A 19,240-nucleotide genomic window follows, 5' to 3' on the forward strand; every position below is an offset into this window, starting at 1 on the left:
CATTCATCCATTCTCATACACACAAAAAAATCCCCCAAATACATGACTATGTTTAATCTCCAGATTTCTTCATCTAAACTATTTCTGAATTCGAACAAGTACTATTTCCTGTTAATCCAATTAGTTCCACAATTACCTATTTAAATCCAGAAAATAATCTATTGTTAATAATCTATTCCTATGGTCACAAGAGTGTTTAAAGTACAATACATTATTGACAGGAAACAAAACTTATCTGACATTAAGACATCTTTTCAGGTCATTTTAAAGCACTAGAAATATAAGCAGTAATTAAATGCCTGAAAGAAAATAGAAACTAAAAGAAATCTGAATTCCTGGCAGTTTGAAAACAACATTGTGAACGTATTGTGGTAATATACAACAGCTAAGACCCCAGGGCAGTTGTTCTGTCATTGTATTTTTATTTATTAATCAATACAACTGCTCACCAGATTTTTTAGAGTATTCCAAACCTTAGAATATATTTTTATTATTACATAACAAAGAAATTTCAAAACACAGTTAGTCATGAATAAGAACCACCCACCATAAGGAATGAGGACTAATGAGGAAGCATCAGAGTGCTCCTTATTTAACAATCCACTCCCTTATGCAGAATTTAACAACCTGGAAGAAGATTTAACCTGACCAACTGACAATGGCACCCAGAAAGCAGAATAATGACTGGAAAGAGCTGCTGGAGAAATTACTCTCTCAGAGAAAGAAGGGATGCTGCCCCGAAGAGAAATACTAAAAAGTCACTTATCAAAACAAAAAAAACATTATTTTCTCTTGAAATTTCAAACATATTTTGTAGATAGGCGGATGTTTATCTTAAACAAGATCTCTGTGCAGAAATTAGTGAGAAACTTCTTTGACCTGTCTAAGCAAAAAGCTCAGTTAAGTTGACTGAACTCAGACATTTTCTGTTTCTCCTGATAGATGCAGGCACATGAATAAAGTAATTTCAGTGTAACAGGGCAAAAGAGGCAACCAAAATAATGAAATGGCTATCAACCAAAAGCAAACCATGAAAGTTATGCTGAGTTGAAGAACTGGTTACAGAAAACAGAACAGGCAATAACACAGAGATCTAAAAAATCATAAATGCTATTAGCCAAATTACACCCATAATGCTCATAAGAACACAATACAGTTATCTAATATCAGGCAACATACTTAGAAAAAAACAGTACATTGCAGACTCAGAGCTGGTGGTCAGAAGAACACCTAGGAAGAAATTTCCTAGATATCATTGTCTTTGATACTTGCTTTCAGTCACTGCTAGAGATGAGACACTTGGCTGGACATATTTTATGTGGTATGGTACTAACCAGCCTGACATGATGAAAGGACTCACTTATATGCTCTGGTGAAACAGTGGAACTCCTCACCTGCACGTGCTGAGAACAAGAGAACTAAACAACAAAGTCCCACTTGTGCGGGAAGCATGCTGCTATGAAGGATGAGTTGAGAATGGAGAACATAAGTTTGAAAGATGGAGCCTGAGAAATTTGCTGCAACTATTCTGGATGCAGGAAGGAGAATTGCTAGGAGTCTTTGAAGACAAAGTAGCCATTCTACTTAATAATAGTAAAGGCACCACAATTATGTGGGCTTGCTGCTGTGTAAAAGATTCATTAATGGAACTCTGCAACAAATACAGCTAAACAACTCAAATGGTGTCATACTGCAGGCATTTATGCTGCGATATAATAATACTGTGAACACTAAAACAAAACATCCCTCTATTACATAAGTAAGGCAACCTCTATAATCAAGATATTAACTTATAAGAAAAATTTCAAATTCAAGGAAATACCTATCTGTATTTAATACTAACTCTAATGGTAATTTGTTTGGAAAAAAGGAGTTACAGCTTCAAGAAGAAAGAAACATACCATAGCTACTCTAGAATTCACCATGAGATATACCAGACAAAACCAAACCAAAAAGTATCACTTACCTGATTGAAAGATTGTCCAGAAAGGTGACATCATAAAGAAACACCAAAACTAATCTAAGATGATTAGCTAAAAGCTGCCTTGGGAACTAAACTATCTTTGAAACTGCTAGATAAATTTCTAGATATGTTTTCTTTTTTCATAATGCTTCCTGGACCAACTTGAATCTCCATATTGTTGAATCTTTCCTTTCTATGGTAAAGCAGAATAGATGCCTAGAAACAGCACACAACTTTTAAAACCCATGATATCTGATTTGCTACCCAGTTCACGTTTTCTTTTGTATCCCACATATACTAAGAGATATTGAGTCTATCACATACACCAGGATAGAAAAAAATTATTTCTAGAATTGAGAACAAAAGGTCCAACGTGCAGACATCTGCTTGGAGTAGCATGTTTCTTCCCTAGTTCTCAGGGAATCTATCTATCTGTCTATCTATCTATGTGCTGCTAAATTCCTTCTACATTTTCAAAAATGCAAACTAAATTACCCAGCATGCTGGGTAACAACTGCAATTACAGAAATACAAGAGGTATAAACTCAGCCATACTTTTCTCCAGTGTATACCCGTGGTCTTCTACTGAGCGCATAATTCTTAGTATTTGAACCTTTCCGAAGTGGATCATCAAGGGGTGATTGGTGAGGAGGATCTTCCAGTGGATTCCAGTAACTCTGTTCACACATACCTCGTAACAAAATTTCTGCAAGTTGTCTTGCTATTGTCTGTAAAAGCAAAAAGATAAATATTTTCCCTAGAAATGCTGGATACAAACTCTTAAAAAATGCTCAGACTTTTTTCTAATAAAGACTACTTATATAGAATGCATTTTTTTATTCTACAACATCCAAAAAAACAGGCATGATGCTGTTTTAAAGGTAAAAGTACAATTCTCTAAACACAAAGAAAAATAACGGCAATAGCAAACAATTTTTCAATTTTATCAGTTAAGTCCAGATACTTCCAGACTTCAGCTGATGCTCCTAAGATAATCTATAACCTAAGATGCTCAATAACCTCTACTGCCTCTCCAGACCTGGAGCAGCTATTTGCATGGGAGATAACACAGTGGTGCAGTTGCCCAAACTGTAGCCTGCAAAGAGAACCATGGTGAAAAACAGGAATTCCCCGAAGGAACTGCAGCCCAATGGAGGGACTCCATGCTGGAGCAGGGGAAAAGTGTGAGGAGTAAGGAGCAGCAGAGAGGAACTCATCACAACCCTCCACCCCTCAGGCACCACTCAGGGAATGGGAGGGTAGGGAGAGGAGGTAGAAGAGTCAGAAGTCAAAGACTGAAGTTGAACCTGAGAAAATGGGGTGGAAGGAAGGTGTTTCAGTTTGTCTTAGTTTCTCACCATCCCACTCTTTTCTAAGTGACAATAAATTAATTTCCTCCAAGAAGAGCCTGTTTTGCCTGTGACAGTTAGTAGTAAGCAAACTCCCTGCCTTTGTCTCAGAACTGTCTCAGACATTTTCCAGCTTATTTCCTCCCCATGTGTTAAGGAAGGGGAGTTTGAGGGCAGCTGGGTGAGGATCTGGCAGCCAGACAAGGTCAACCCACTACAGACAGTTATGGTCTGTGGGCTAAACGGGGCTTCTGAGGTGCTGGTGTTAGCTACTGTTAAAACACAGCAAGAGAGAAACAAGATTGAAAATCAGCATGAAAAGGTTTATTTTGACCGACTGTTATTGTCACCATATATTTAACTCAAGAAATACTTAAATAAATATTATTTAACTAAATAATACTAATTTAAAGCTTTTAAGTCATCCTATAATCCATAACTATCAGGTTAATCTCCTCAGTAATGTTTCACACACATGGATAGACCCTGCATGACTACGTATCATGATGATGAAAAACAACCAAAGATTTTCTCCCAGGGCACTGGAAAGAAAGCACGATCTAAATTTGCACCAGAATTGGCAGCATTTCCCAGTATTTTTTCCCAAAAACAGATGTGTAATGTTGAAGTCACAGACAGCACCACATTATCTGCACCTTCTTCCTTAACTCCTATACCATAAGAAGCCCTTCATCTTTTCTACTAAAATTTGCAATATTAACCATCTCCATTGAAAATCTATTATTAAATAATTTTAATGTATTTACTAGGAATCAGTTATTGAATTAATTAAGAAATCACTTATCTTCCTTACTACCAGTCTGGAACTTTTAAAAGCCCAGTATTAGGAAATGAATCTAAGATATTTTTGAAAATAGTAACATGAGAGTAAAAGATAAAAGCCCCTACTTTTTATTACATAAAAGATTCAAGATTCTGACAACATAAGTAACAAATCTTCATGATTCTGCTTTTATGGTTTTCCTTTAAGAGGCTTTATAACTTGATAGCCTTCAACTTAATAGAAACCACACAAAAACTGTGCACTCTGTTCTCACCCCCACTACCTTACAAAAACATGAAACTACATTGACTCATAAATAGGGCAATTATAATTAAAGTTGAAAGTATGGTCAATTGGAGACCATTCAGATTCTAATTATCACCACAAACAAGAAAAAGGCATGGGAGGAAATTGGGTACCAAATGCTCCTTACTTTAATCATTCACTTAAGTCAGGAAATGTAACACTTATAAAGTGTTGCATAACAGGTCCTTATCAATATGTTACGCATCCAACTATTTGTCTCTAACTCATCCATTATATTTATGCTTTACCTGCCTACTAAAATTCAGATGCTACAATAGGAAAATGATTTAATTTAACTTACCATACGCAGGTTTTGTGTAGTTCTTGTTTCAACAGCTCTTAGTAACTCTCTAAATCGACCAACTCCTCTTGTCAAGTTCCTGTATATAAACATAGAATTTGACAGCATTCCAACTTGGATGAAGTAACACCTATTCAATAAAGTTGTTAAAATCCTCGTTACTTTTTTTTTCCCTTTCATGGCCTCACTGCCTTTCTGAGGGATAGACAGAGATATATTTTCATCTGGGAACCTTACCACTGGTTACTGTAACAACATTCCCTGTTTATTGAAAAAACAAACATTTTCATGATCAGTAGATAGTTCAAGGCAAAGCAAGGAAAAAAGATAAGAAGCAAGCACCTCAAAAAGAAAAAAGACAAAATGAAGTTGTTCTCATTGCTACAGTAGTTTCAGTTTCAATTATATTAGGCTACAAGGATAAACTTTGAAAAAAAATCCATTTTAGCTGCCTCTTGACACCTTAAAACAGGGTGATTAAAAATGAGTAAATCTTGTAACCCTGAAAGCAACACAAAACATAAAATTTTGAACTCCTTTTCAGAAGGGAAACAGCAGAAACACATTAATGCCCACGGCGTGGCCAGAACAGGACTGGGGGATCAGCGTTCTGTTCTTGACTCTGACTGGCTTTTCATGTGACTTCTGCAACCCAACTTTCTCCATCTACACTTCTTCCACATCTGCTGCCTAAGCAGCTTTTGCAGAGATTCAAGGTGAACTGGTGAAGGACAGTGCTAGCTTTTTGAACAACTGAATTCTGCAATGTGAACAAAATTGAAAGGAAAACCATTTCACTATTGCAACTTCAGTTACAAAAAAAATTATTTGATCAAAAGTGTATGTTGTGTCAAATCATTGCTGTTACATCATATGTTGCCTTAAGGTGTGATGTTATGTGTAAGTTGCATAGCATTTACCTAAGACAGGGCCAAAAGAGACAAGAAATATTACATATTGTGTAAGCTTTCTGTAAGTAAAAGCACTACGGCACTGCACTACAAATAAGATGTTAAAACCGCCTTCCTTAGTCTGCTGCCTTTATTTAAAAATATTTTAAAATACTGACTTTTGAACTGCATCTATGTACAAATTAAAAAAAATAAAAAAGCCAGCATTTTTATTCCGATACTTTCTTTCAATTCTGTTGCAGAACACCTGAAACTAGTGTTTGATGAAAGAGATTTTGCTATAGGACTGTCACTTTACCTAGAGACCTACTCATTTATTTTACTCTTCAGATTACATGACAGCACTCATCTCTCTTCTGTTTCACATAATAAAGGATTATCAGGATACTTCAGTAACTTTAGTTTCCACACATCTTTCACTAGCATAGACATCATCTTTCATCAGCACAAGTTCACCTTCTAAAATATCTATAAGCTTTTATATAAAAGCTCATTTTAAAAGAAGTAGCATTTCCAAGTAACAAAAGCCATCTGAATGGCTGAAAGTTATGCCAAAGAATGCCATCAGTTGGCTAAAAAGAAACAGTCAGACAAAAAATAAAAATTGCTTGTAAAAAGCCCACGTGCTACAGCAGAGCTTGATCATAGAGTGATTAGCTAGTACATACCAAAGAAAATTCATCTTGTGCAAAAATCTACATGGAAACAACTGTGTGAAAAATCATATTAATTTATACATTTCAAACAGGCAGCCTCAACAGCTGATGACAATTACACCAACTTTATACACTAAGGAAGGACAGAAAGTCATTAGGCCAGATTTCAAGAAAACCTCCAAACTCATTCGCAGCTGGATACATTCAGAACCTTTGGAAAGCCAAAACACATATCATTTAGCAATAGCACATTCCAAGTATTTTAGAGAACCAAAACCAGTCCACTGGAATCCCAGTTTTAAGTCTTCTTCTGGTCTAAGTGGGTTTTTCTCATGAATGGAGTCCTCCCTCAAAGACTGTACTGCAAAGTCACAAATGTGTCCTTATAAAAAGATTTTTAAAAGAAAAACAAAAAACAAACAAACAAAACCAAACCCAACCAACCAAAGCAGACTTGCCAAAAAACTGAAATGCTCCCTTCAAAACTGTTCAAAAAGAGTTATGAGCAAGAACTTGTCAGCTTGAAACCTTATTTTCCCAGTGCAGATGAAATACATACTATGTAGCAGAACTTCAAATCACAATAACTTCATCATATTTTAGGAATTGGCATTTTTTCCATATGAAGTTTTTCTTTTGATGTGTTACAAGAACAATAACAAAACACCTTAAGAAAATGCACGCAACTTTCACAAGCCCTTGAACACTTCATGTCAGGTTGCTTTTCGTTACCCATTACACTTTTTAAGCATGTGGAAGAGATTGAAACTTGTGACTGAAGTTCTACCGTATCATGGAAAAAGCAGTAAGAAAAAAGCAGTTAAAATACTGAATTAGCTTTTGCTTCATAAAGCATTTAACAGTGATCCACTGCACACGTCAACACAAACACAAAACTGATTTGTAAAGCACTTTCTACGTGAAATTTACTAAAAACAGACCTCAAACTACAATCTAAATCACTCTAAAATTCAGTTAAATGCTTTTAGAGACAAGAAATGAAGCAAAATATACCATGAATAATATGGTAGATCTCCACACCACACTGCTTTTAGCAAAGTACATTTCCTGTATTTGTTAACAGTTTGTAACATTGAGAAGAGTGGTGGCTATGCTGGCTGGCACCAGACTGGGACACACACAGCTTTTACCTGCTTTCCACTATGGTGTGCTTTCGTGTCAGCAGTTCTCACTGTGCTGATTGAATGCCAGAGCAAACAGGCACATAAACTCGGACAGCAATGTCCCACAGTGTCTGTAAACGACTTTGAGATCCCTTTCTCTCACAGGACAAGGAATTTTAAGGTGCATTAACACTCACTTGGAACTGACACGTTTTCAGTGATTTCAGACAAGACAAAGACAGCCCACAGATGGACACCGATAGTTACATACATGTGTGTTTATATGACTGCCTCCTGTGACAACATGCTCATATCAACTTCTTTGAATTGTATCTTCCTCATTTTTAAACACACACAAAAAGTAGAAAAGAATGAAAGAAACTGCTCAACAAGAAGCAGTCTATGAATGACATTAGGATAAAAACACCAAACACTACTCCTTATAACAAAATTAGTGAGATCTAATCATTATATACTCAAAACAGACTAAAAAAGGAATGTTTTAAAATTAACCTTAGAAAGGTTGATAAGATTAATTTATTCTGTAGTTACAGCATGTTTTGGTGATACCTTCTCCATTAGTGAGAAGGGCTTTGTTTGTCAGGCATTTCCTTTATCTTTCTCAGTCAAAACCCCCAAATATTTAATCCACCACTGCCTTTTAATGATTAAAATTTAATTAGAATAAATTTTTGCGTACTGAGCTATACCAAACCTCATCTGCTCTGCAATTTGGTGGCTAAATTTTCAATACTTCTCCCATTTAAGAGAGAAAGGCATATCTAGAACCATGTTGATGAATGGGCTGAGTTACACTACCCTATTACTTCATTGCTGTGACTTACTGTATCAATTTTAAAAATACTCATCTTTTAAAAGGAGAGAAATCAATAACAATGAAATCTACAGAGCTTGACTAAAGTGATGAAACTGAAGTTGTTTTAGGAACTGAGCTACTTCCATCTTCTCTTGTGCTTTCTCTCTCTTTCTGTCTATATTTATAAACAGAAAAAGAAATGCAATGTCTGTAAACTCACAGGTAAACTGTAAGTTTTAAAGTTTGTTTTTTTCTCTCAAAAATTCAAATATGATAGGAAAGAAAGGAATTATTTAAAGATAAAAGTAAAACTCCTAACACGCATGCCAATCAGAACAGTGACATTTCAATAACTTCAGTATAACTGACATGTTTACAAAAAAATACAACTATTAAAATCCATACACTCTAATTACTTTTAGCCAATTAAGAGTCGTTTACACAGTATTAAGGCCAGAAACAACTTCACATTAAAAGAAGTTACTACATAAACAAAAAGCAAGAAATGTGACAAATCAAGAGATTAATCCTTCAGCAGTAAAAGAACATCCTAGTACCAAGGTAAGCCATTTACCATACTGCTTTATATACCCCTACAAAGATGAAAATACAAAAAAAATTCAAAAGTACTGCAAATCTATGCCTCACTTTCATAACTTTATTAAAGGTATGATCAAATGGACAAGACTACACACTCTGCACAATGGATGGTGATTTGGGTGGTTGTGACTAGTATCTGTGTCTGTTTTCCATCAGGTTTAAGAGAGTGGAGAAGTATAACTTAACCCACAATTAGAAAAAACATCCTGGTAAGCGTTTGGATATCTGTCTATGAGAGGCAACATAGTTGCAACTTCAGACAGATCTGTTTTCCCTCTCTTCCTTTCATACTTATATGTTCAGTACACCCACAATACTTTCACAAAATTTTCACAAAACATTAATTGACACTGGGCATTCTTTTCTGAATAAAATGTAGAAAATCCCTAATTTGCTGCCAGAATCTAAACTACTCTCTTTTCTTCTTTTTCTTTTTAAAGTCTACTTTAAAAAGTTATCATGGAATACTTCTCATTCTATCCATTATTACCTCATGCAGAAAGAAAAATCCCAGATATCTCAAATTTGCTACAGAAGACCATGTTTGCTTGATGCTTGAAAGTTCTTAACAGACGTTTGAGCTTATAAATAAAACATCTTCAGTGTGCCATTAGAGCTACATAAGCCTAAGTATTTGAATGAGCCCAATCAAGCAGCAATTCTGGCTGGCATTCATGCATTTAAAATGAAAACACTTGCTGCCTACACTGCAGCTCCACTGGTAGTTAGTCCATCTAATGGTTCACGACCTGAAGAAGATCTCATCCTCCCCATTCTCATCTCTTAGTGCTTGTTCCCTTTTCCCACCATTCTTCCTTCTCGGTATCTTCCTACTCTCAATTGCATGGTCCTCTCTTTTCTGACAGCCACACCAGCCATTATCACACTTCCAGTGAATCAATTCTTCTCATCAGAATGACAGATTTCCTTGACAACAAAACAACTCCACAGAAGAACCAAAAAAGCACCTGAACCAGCAAAAGGCAAACAAGGAAAACACACACTAGGAGGGTAAGGAGGAGGGTAGGTCTGAAAATGACAATAGCAACTCCTCTGTCAGTGGAAAAAAAAAAGAGTATTAAGTAGAGCAGTCAAGCAAGCCTTTTGAGGGGAGCAGGGCAAGTGTATGAAATATCAACTCCCCTATTTGAGAATCCAAGACCACTTTGTTTGCCAGCCATCACAACTCAACATAAAACCAGAACCTTCAATCTGATGCTTGCAAAGGCAGTCAACGGCCACTGTCAGCAAGACATGTAGTACATGGGCTAAAAAATGCTAAGTATCGTCTTGGAAAAAGTGAGCTGGAGTCAGGATTCCAACTAGATATTATTAAGAGTATCAGTCTTGAACATCAACTCAGATTCTAAAATCACTCTCTCACTGTTCTTTGTACAACTAGTTATTACCAAAGTTGACAAGATTTTGAATAAAAGTGATTCCTTCATTTTTATATCCACCTTAGTCTCCCATGTAGCACTGCCAGGTATCCTATCTGTAACTTCAAAATGAAATCTCATTTTAAACTCTTGAAGTTAAGACACAATTCTGAGCAATACACATATAGTAAGGTTTGAAAGAGAAAACATTCATTATGGATGATTTTATCTTGAATATCTGAGGGAATAATAATTTCCTCTCATGTTCAAATAAAGTTTTTTCAATGAAAACTAACAGGTTAAGAACAGTATTGGAAACAAGGATGAGGAAAGCATCTGATATGACAGACAATAAAGTATCCTTTGAAAACTTTTTGCTAGAAATCACAGAGAAATTATTTTTGTTCCTATCTTGACTATACTCTTTCTTTAGCTTCCTTACCATACAAATATGAAAGCAGGTATACAGAGAACAAAGTTGTGTTGAAAACTGCAACAGAAGTGATTTTGTTTGCTTTCCAATATACAGCAGTGATATTTTACATATAAGAAACATGATACTTCGTAGGATTTCAATGTTCTCATCTTACTTTCTATTCTTTATTTAAACACCAACTTGTTTTGAGATTGATGTAGGATGTGCAACAGGATCTCAAGAGATGCAGAGTGATGGGCTATATTCTAATACAGCAGAGAACTGATCTTAGAGGATCTTCATGTGCATTTATGTCAAGCATATACATAAATCCTTCTCTCATGAATTTCATTACTGTAAAATCCCTAGCTGTGACCACTGTATGGATATACACGTGGAACAGAAGCACCTACAGACTGCCTCCCATCCTATCCACTGTTCCTCTCTTACCAGAAAGAAAGCAATATTCTTATGCTATTTCTGTTATATGCTATAGTGAAAAGAGAAAAACAGAGAAAAGAAATTCTACATAGATAAGTCCCCTACTCTAAGGAGAGCTTTTATTGTGCTTGTCAAATATTTAAAGTCAATATAAATCAATTATCTCAATTATATAAAAAAATTGGGAAGAACTGGTTTATTTTTTAAATTCCTTTTTTTCAGGGCTAATTTTCTATGGAGAAAAAGCCACTCTATAAGAAACAACTTATTGCTGGAAGAGACCAGGAATGTCTTGCTTCACTATGACTGTGCCAGCACAGGTAATGGCCCCATAAGGAGAAGAGATCATCTCTGGGATCCTTAGGTTTTGACTGAGTATGTGAACCATGACGGAGACTAGACCAAATTGCAGTCTGGATCCTGAGCAATATCCTTGGAAGGGGTGTAAAATAAAGGAGAAGCCAAAAAATAGCTCTGAAAGCTAGGTAAGTCTGTTTTTCACATGATGGCCTCCTGACTTTAGACTTCAACCAGAATGCCATTTTGCTCCAAGAGAATATAATTCCAGTATATTTGTGAACATTACTATGTCAAAAATAAAAATCATAAATCAGACAAAATTAACTTGTAAATCTCACAACACAGCAAATACTAGGATAGAAGAAACATTGGGTACCTAAACAGCTATCCTTTCTCAGGGGCATTCTTTCAAAATAGCTATGTTAAATACCAATGTCAAAGTTCCTGTGTTCACAGCTTTCCTTGGAAAAATATCAAGACTTTGAACTCCTTCCATATGAAATTACAAAGCAACTACTATACAAGTTATGTAATCAGTCTGAAGGCATGTGAAGTTACACATTTCAGAACATTTTAAAAGAAAATACAAACCCTACTTTAAGTTTTAGAATTACTTCCTCAACTTCTTTGTTACACATTTCCAAGCTGAAATGTTCCTCATCTCCCAAGTGAAAAAAGGATATGTAATTTGTTTCTTTAATAAAATTCCATACGCTTCAGAAGAAACCATTAATTTCAGTTTTGAGTCTTACTAGCACTAAAGTAACATTTTTCTGGTTCAGACTATTTCCACTTCAACTTTTTTTTTAGCTAATTGCATTTCCATGTATTTTCAAAATACCACCACTTAGCAGAAAGGCTAAGTTAAGTTTCAAGCACTTCTTAGTTTTTTATACAAGATAATGCACACCTGAAAGATAATTACTTAATCTTCTACAAAACCTTGATTACTCGACTTAAAAGAAAATCTCTGTACAGTTAATAAATTAAATGGAAATTTGAAGTAGATAACCAACTTTATGGGTAGGCAGCAATAGTCCCTATCTTACTGTTGAAATTATGGTCTTCCAGCTCATATAAAAGTTATCTTACTCTCTTTTCTGGTTTGAACCTGACACATATGTACAAAAATTATTTTGGATTACATTCAAACTGAAGTATGTTGCAAAACTTACTGGAAAGATCTCAAAGCTACTTTCTATAAACCTAACATCAGGAGGGATGACACATTTAAAATGAACAAAGCATCCTTAAAATAGATTTATTAAAAAGCAGGCTATAATTTATCCCTATGAGAAAAAGCATATAGTTGAAGTTCTCTTCAGTTCTGGTAAACTCCAGTTAAAAAATGAAAAAAATTAAAAAGCAATCCCTAAAGGCAGCCACATAACAAGCAGCCTGGAACAATGACCATATTAGGGAATACTGAAAGAACTCTGACTCAGAATTAAGGAAGGAAATAAAGGATGTAACAGCAGGAATATGTAAAATAATAATTGTCACAGAGCTATTTTTCCTAATACCTTGCCTCATATCATATCACAAAAAAAGTACCACTGGCCAATGGAACTAGAAGAATAAATTAAAAATTCTATATATAATGTGTAATTAGCTCATAATCTGCAAGAGTTTATCACTGTACTAAAGACTAAAAAAAAAAAAAAAACCAAAAACCAAACCAATAAAAAAAACCAGTTTGTGTAGGAGTTAACAAGATCATCAACTACTTCACTGTGAAGAATTAAAATGTACATGGAATAAAATCACCTTTCAAAGCTCACACCAGACCAGCTGATATGGTCTAGGAAAAACAATCCTGTCTGGATATTCCTGTCTGGATAATCCTTAACAATCCACTGCATAACTTCTTTCATGCAGTTGCTTTTTGTTTTCTTCATTAATTGCAATCTGCTATGTCTACTGCTGGTTGCTTTTACACAAAACATGTCAGATTAAATGCACCATTTCCATCCCTGGCCTTCAATCAAACTTCTTCAAAATGTGGACTTCTTAGCTTATTCCTAACCATGATGGCCACTGGGATTTTTTCAGTAACTGTATTTTATTTATTTTTTGTGCAGTCATGAAAACAGAGATCTTATTTTTAGCTCTGGTAAATGAAAAAAATTGCCTTTCAGAACATTCCATTCCTTCTGCAATTAAATTACGAAAACATAAATAAAATGTAACTCTCAGATCATGTTATTGCAACACTACTTCAATACTTTAAGAAAGAGATTTCAAAAGTGTAGTGATCATTTCCATGTTGAAATTCCTGAACAAATTAAAACTTGGACTGCCTTTTTGTACCCTACCTTCAGCACTTTAAAATCTCGAACGCTTTACAGACACTGCATGATTTCCTTCATCTCCAGTTTATGTATTTGAAAAAACAAGAAATATTTTTGGTATGAAACAGTAATCCTATCAAGAGTTCCATATTTCAATAAAATCATATTTTCCTAATGAAGTAAGAAGCCCCAGAAACAAGTTTTTAAAATATGTGATTTCAACAAATGTCAGAAATGTACTTAAAACCCATTTGTACCGAGTTTTATTCTTAAAAATTGAGAATTGTATTCTTTTTCTCATTCTGTGTGGTAACTGAATTTATTTTTAGGCTTTTAAGCAAAGCCTTATTAAAATAAATTATAAAGGAAGTCCCATGCAGAATCTAAAGGGATCTACAGAGCAGGTACAATAAAGATTGTATACTTGTATACATACTGTTGATCTTCATGCACATTTATCCTGCAGCATAATGTTAAAATAAGTGATAACTGAAGAGATTTGGAAAAAAATTACAAAATCAAAATTATAAAAATCAAGAGTTTCAATATGTTGACAATCACTTTTTAATAGTGTTCAATAATAAAGTAAATTTCAAATTGTTAAAGCTTAAGGTATTTATGTTTTTACATTTAGTAAGCAAAACTATAAAATGCTTTCTGATTACTATACTTTGACTAAACAATTTTACAATATGTAAAAAAAAATACAATATGGGCAGCCTTACTATTTTAATCAAAATGTTACTACTTTATTAATAGGAGATCTCAAAATTACAGAATCCACAATTGCTAAAAATGATACCCAGTTAAATCACAAATACAAAACCTAAACAAAAAAGCAAACACAATAAAAGAAGACTAAAATCTCACCCATTCTTGAAATACAAAACATGTGCTCTTTGAAGTCCTGTTTCCAGGAAAAAACCAAGCTCTTGTTCATGTGCAGTGGGCCCTGGCTTAGGGCTTCTGTTTTGTATGTTGGCATTAATTACCTAAGAGAACAAAAGAAAAGAGGAGAAAAAAGTGCATTTAGAAAAAAAACAACAACAAAAAAAAACCAAACAACAAAACAAACCAACTTAAAATCAAGGTTTGTATACTTCTACCTGGAAGCTAATATATAATGTTGGAGAAATCTTTGCACTTGTAGGTGGTGGCTAGTAGACCATTTCTAACTTTACCTCCATTGCCACTCAAATATAAACCTTTTTGCTCCTGGCTATACCCTTAGAGATAATTTATTTACCAAGCAGAAATGCTGCTAAGCAACATGTTACAATATTTTTTCAGAATTTTTTGTGAAGAATGGTATACAAAAAAGAAGAATATGAAAAAGCATATTTGCAACCTTATTCAGTAGCAGGAAATGATGACATTCAAAAACCTAAAACTCCTATTAGGTTAGAAAAGGCTACTGAAGAGAGCAGTAAGGAGATTAAAAGCTACCTCCAGAGTGATTACCAAAAAACAATTTAGAAATAATTGTTTTACATTAGCATTAAAAATGCTGTCAAAATGTAACCAGCTTTCAGTACACATCAGCCACTACAAGACAGTAATAAAACAGCAAAAACCCTCAAAAAATAAAAACCCGTATGTATTTTAACAAGTGTGAATTACTTTTCCCCATCACACTGGTTTTCTTTCCCCTTGCTTCCGTTTTTCATGACCCAACTGTCCTAGAACTCCTTCAAAGACAGCTGTCAAGTGACAGGCCTGAGGCTTGCAAGCAATGGGTCTGAAAAAGAGGATCAGATGGATATTGCAGCTCACTTCACTCATCAAAGAACAGAGCCCCAAGTGTACTGCATTTTGCAATACAAATGCACCTCAGAGTCTAAATTAAAAGCAATAGTGTATAACTCCTAGAAAAACATGGTAACACAAATTTCTTTTAAAAGGGCATTTATATCAATCTTTAAATCTTCAATTTAGAAAATCAGCCCAGCTTACCCTTTCTATCTCCTGAAGGTACAAGAGAGCAATATCCCCAGCCTTCTCATAGCATGTAACAATTTCTTGCTCACGGTCCACATGGAGACTGCTCACTGAGGAAGATATTGGCAGCTTCTCAAGACAGAGACCTTGGGAGGCAAAAAAAAATTCAAACGAAGCATTAAAAACTAATGTCATATAATATTAAGAGTTAAGACATAGTCTAGGTTAAGCCCCTTTAGTCAGGAGAAGAAACAAAGGAAATTAAGGTATGCTCCCCTAAAACAGACACTAATAAATACATAAATAAAAATTACTCCTCATTAATAATTATAAGTCCAGAAGCAGAAATTTCTTAAAGCAATTTTGATGTAAAATACATTATGAGAACCTTTCATAAAAAATATATAGTGTCCTTCTATACCAGTTTTACATTACTACATCTTCACTTTTCCAGAATGATCATAGAAACCAAGGTACAGTGATGAAAGACACTCAAGGTAATATTAACCTAGTCACTGTGCAAGACAAAAGCATCTATAAAAACAAATACATTTAAAATAAACAATGTGTTAGGAAGTATAATTTTTGTTTGTATAATTTAAACTTAGAAGAGGTAGCTCACTCTCACCAATGCCATGTAAGTCTTTTCTGCTCAGGACTTATCCAATTAATGCATTAAGTGGTGCTTTAAAGAAAAAAAAAAAAAAAAAAGAAAAAGAAAAAGAAAAATCTTCACTTGTCTCAAATAAAAATTCAACAACTCTTACTAATCAATACTAACTCCTACACAAGTCACTTCTTTTACAGTTATTTTCAAGATAATTAAAGTGCTGGAAAGGACCTCGAGAATATAAATCCATTTATCTGATGCAGGAATCAACCCCTGACACTTGTCTAACCTGTTCTTAAAAGCTTCTGACAATAGGGATGCTCTGGCCTTCATATGCAAATTACCATAGAGCCCAACTATTCTCACAAATAATATTTTCTCCTAGTTCTTAAATCTCCCTCTCTAGATTAATTACTTTATTCATCCTCACAGAGAGGTTATTCTGTTCTTCACAAAACTCTGCAAGTTAGAGCATGGTGCCAATAATGCCAAGGTCATGGGTTCAATCCCCCTATGGGCCATTCATGTACAAGTTGGACTCCATGATCCTTCTGGAGGATCCTGATCCCTTCCAACACAAAATATTCTTTGATTCATCTAGAGAGAGAGACATGCTCACAACAAAAAGTCAATTCTCATCAATTTCTGTCCCCACGCTTCCTTGACAACTAATAATTTGTATCTCCTCTGGACACTCTCCAACTGGTTACCTCTGCCTTGAGTCACTGTGCCAAAATGGGGTACATGGCTTCACTCAGAGACCTCAACAGCACTGAGCAGAGAAGATTAAAGACTTCTTCGTTTTCATAAGGGATACTTTTAAAAAAAGTATTAAAAATCAGCTAACTTCAGTGCCTTTCCTTACATATTAGTAAAAATTATCTTCCATTTATGATCCACAACAGACCATCAGCTCATATCCATCAAGCCAACTATTTCATCTTATATTTACTTGAATAATTAATTGCATTTGAGGTAGCACTTTCCACATGTTAAGAGATTTACTTTGGGTTATTCTTCCTGCTTGTCAGCGGTAAATGCTAGTCTTAAAGTGCCTTCAACTGCTCCCACATTAATACAATCCACAATTTAAATTACTGTATTCTCTATTCATCACTGAAAGTTTTGAGAATCCATTGCTGGAGAAACTAAAACCAAAGCACAACAAAACACATAGTTATATATTTGGCACATGTCCATAGAATGCTAAGTAGTACAAATCCAGTTTGGAGAACAGTTTATCAAAGGATTTCTGTCAATCAATACAGTATGTTTCATTACAATTACAAAAAAAAAAAAAAAAAAAAAAAAAAAAAAAACTTGGGAAGACACAGCTACATAACCTGGAGTTTATTTATTGATAAACTCAGAACTGTGAAATATCTGTGGCCTCCAGATTATTTCAGAACATCTATTGAACTTCAATCTCTGTAAAAGTGTAGTTTATATATATTTAAAGAATCAAGCCAGATTTTTGGCTTGAGAAGATGCCTTAAGTCTGTATCACAGTTTATTGGTCACCTTTACCCTCCAATCCACCCTTTTACCAGTACAAACAAAAGGTATCTTACAGCTTTATATGCTATATATTCAGTTAACACAAAATCCTGAATCCAGTACTATGACCCCTGCTAAAGACAAAATAATATCCAATACATTTTTCAAAAAAACTATGCATTCCTAAAGCACAGCAAACACACAAATTGTTTGTCTCTTAAAAACCTGCTACACCTGAGTACAATAGACTCTGGGTGTTTCTGACATGTCATAGTTTTCACCTAGCATACCTCTAAAAGTTAACTATATTTGCAAATAGTCTAGAGTAACCAACTAATCTGCTTTTTTTTCAAATTTTCAATCAAATCACAAACATCCAAGAAACATTTTAGTGCCAATAAGTAATAGACCCCAAAGCAGCAAGACTTAACTACAGAAAAAAGTCATGGCTCCTTGTACTAAAGTAGGTTTGAAGAGATCCTCTGAAAAGGTCTAAATATAAGGTTGATACTGGACAGAAAGTTTGCAGTGTCCTACACAAACACTGTCACACTCAGAGGTGACCAAAGAATACAACAAATGCTGTGCAATAAACACATCAAGTGACTGAAAGCACCAGGTAATTTGTGTGTGCATCACTTCTCCCCATTCCTACTCTCCCATACTATGGACAGCCAATGCCCCTGAGTAACCATCTCCTACATGAAGCATATTACCCAACTGACTATTTATAGATCTGACTCAGATTTATTCTATTTTTACATTTTATGGCCATAACTATAATATTTAAATCTGAAAAACTCACTATAAGGACATTTTCTTATTTTAGCTGAGAATTTTCATTATTATACAAAAAGACCCGTGTTCAGCCAGAAATTTTAAGCAATGCAGCTGGGACGTACCAAACTTTTAGTGCTCTTTGAAGAAGTACAGAATACTACTTCTTAGAGAAACACTACTATATAACTAGTATTCACCTTTTTTTTTCTGGTATGTTTATTAAAACCAGGAATTATATATATTTTAAGCATGTGATGTTTCGGAGAAGGAAGTTTATTTGGAGATCTGTTCTGAAATGACCACTAAAAAGAATGGTTTGCCTGCTGTATCTGTTTTGATGACACAAGTAGAAACTGCAATTTAATGTTGTATTCAAAATGAAAACATATCAACTAGAGGAGAAACCTTTAATAAATTATGCTTTTCATAATTACGACTTCATTAAAACAAGTCACTTCAGACTACTTATTTAATTTTTTCTTAAATACAGATGAAATGTAATAATAATGTATTAAAGTATATAAAAGTACTATTTAATTCTAAATAGATATATACAGCACCACAGCAAAAATACTTATATATATAGTATACTGCCCACTTCCTCATAAGAATACTGAGAGATGATAAGAAGTTAATTAAAATAGGGGTCATTATATCAGGCCCCCAAAAACAAGAACAAGCAAATGATAACACATAGAATACAGAAACACATGAAGTTCAAAAAAACACATATCACCCTAAATTATCAGCTGAAGGCTTGTCATAGAATCAGATAAGT

At 34.5% G+C, this 19,240-nt stretch overlaps 1 protein-coding gene across 6 annotated transcripts in view; it reads right to left on the reverse strand.

Moving 5' to 3' along the window:
* Window positions 1–19,240, reverse strand: part of TTC7B (tetratricopeptide repeat domain 7B) — a 120,848-nt gene that overhangs the window by 74,426 nt on the left and 27,182 nt on the right. For 3 of the 6 annotated variants that reach the window (XM_056493177.1, XM_056493173.1, XM_056493175.1), the window contains exons 4-7: window positions 15,591–15,721; window positions 14,508–14,629; window positions 4,704–4,782; window positions 2,519–2,691 (exon numbers count right to left, since the gene is read on the reverse strand). In XM_056493177.1, the coding sequence (XP_056349152.1) occupies window positions 2,519–2,691; window positions 4,704–4,782; window positions 14,508–14,629; window positions 15,591–15,721 (505 nt within the window). Of the gene's footprint in view, window positions 1–2,518; window positions 2,692–4,703; window positions 4,834–14,507; window positions 14,630–15,590; window positions 15,722–19,240 lie in introns of all 6 variants that reach the window. The other 3 variants (XM_056493172.1, XM_056493174.1, XM_056493176.1) reach the window with 1 other exon arrangement.

This window comes from Oenanthe melanoleuca, chromosome 5, assembly GCF_029582105.1.
Source record: "Oenanthe melanoleuca isolate GR-GAL-2019-014 chromosome 5, OMel1.0, whole genome shotgun sequence".
NCBI lineage: Eukaryota > Metazoa > Chordata > Aves > Passeriformes > Muscicapidae > Oenanthe > Oenanthe melanoleuca.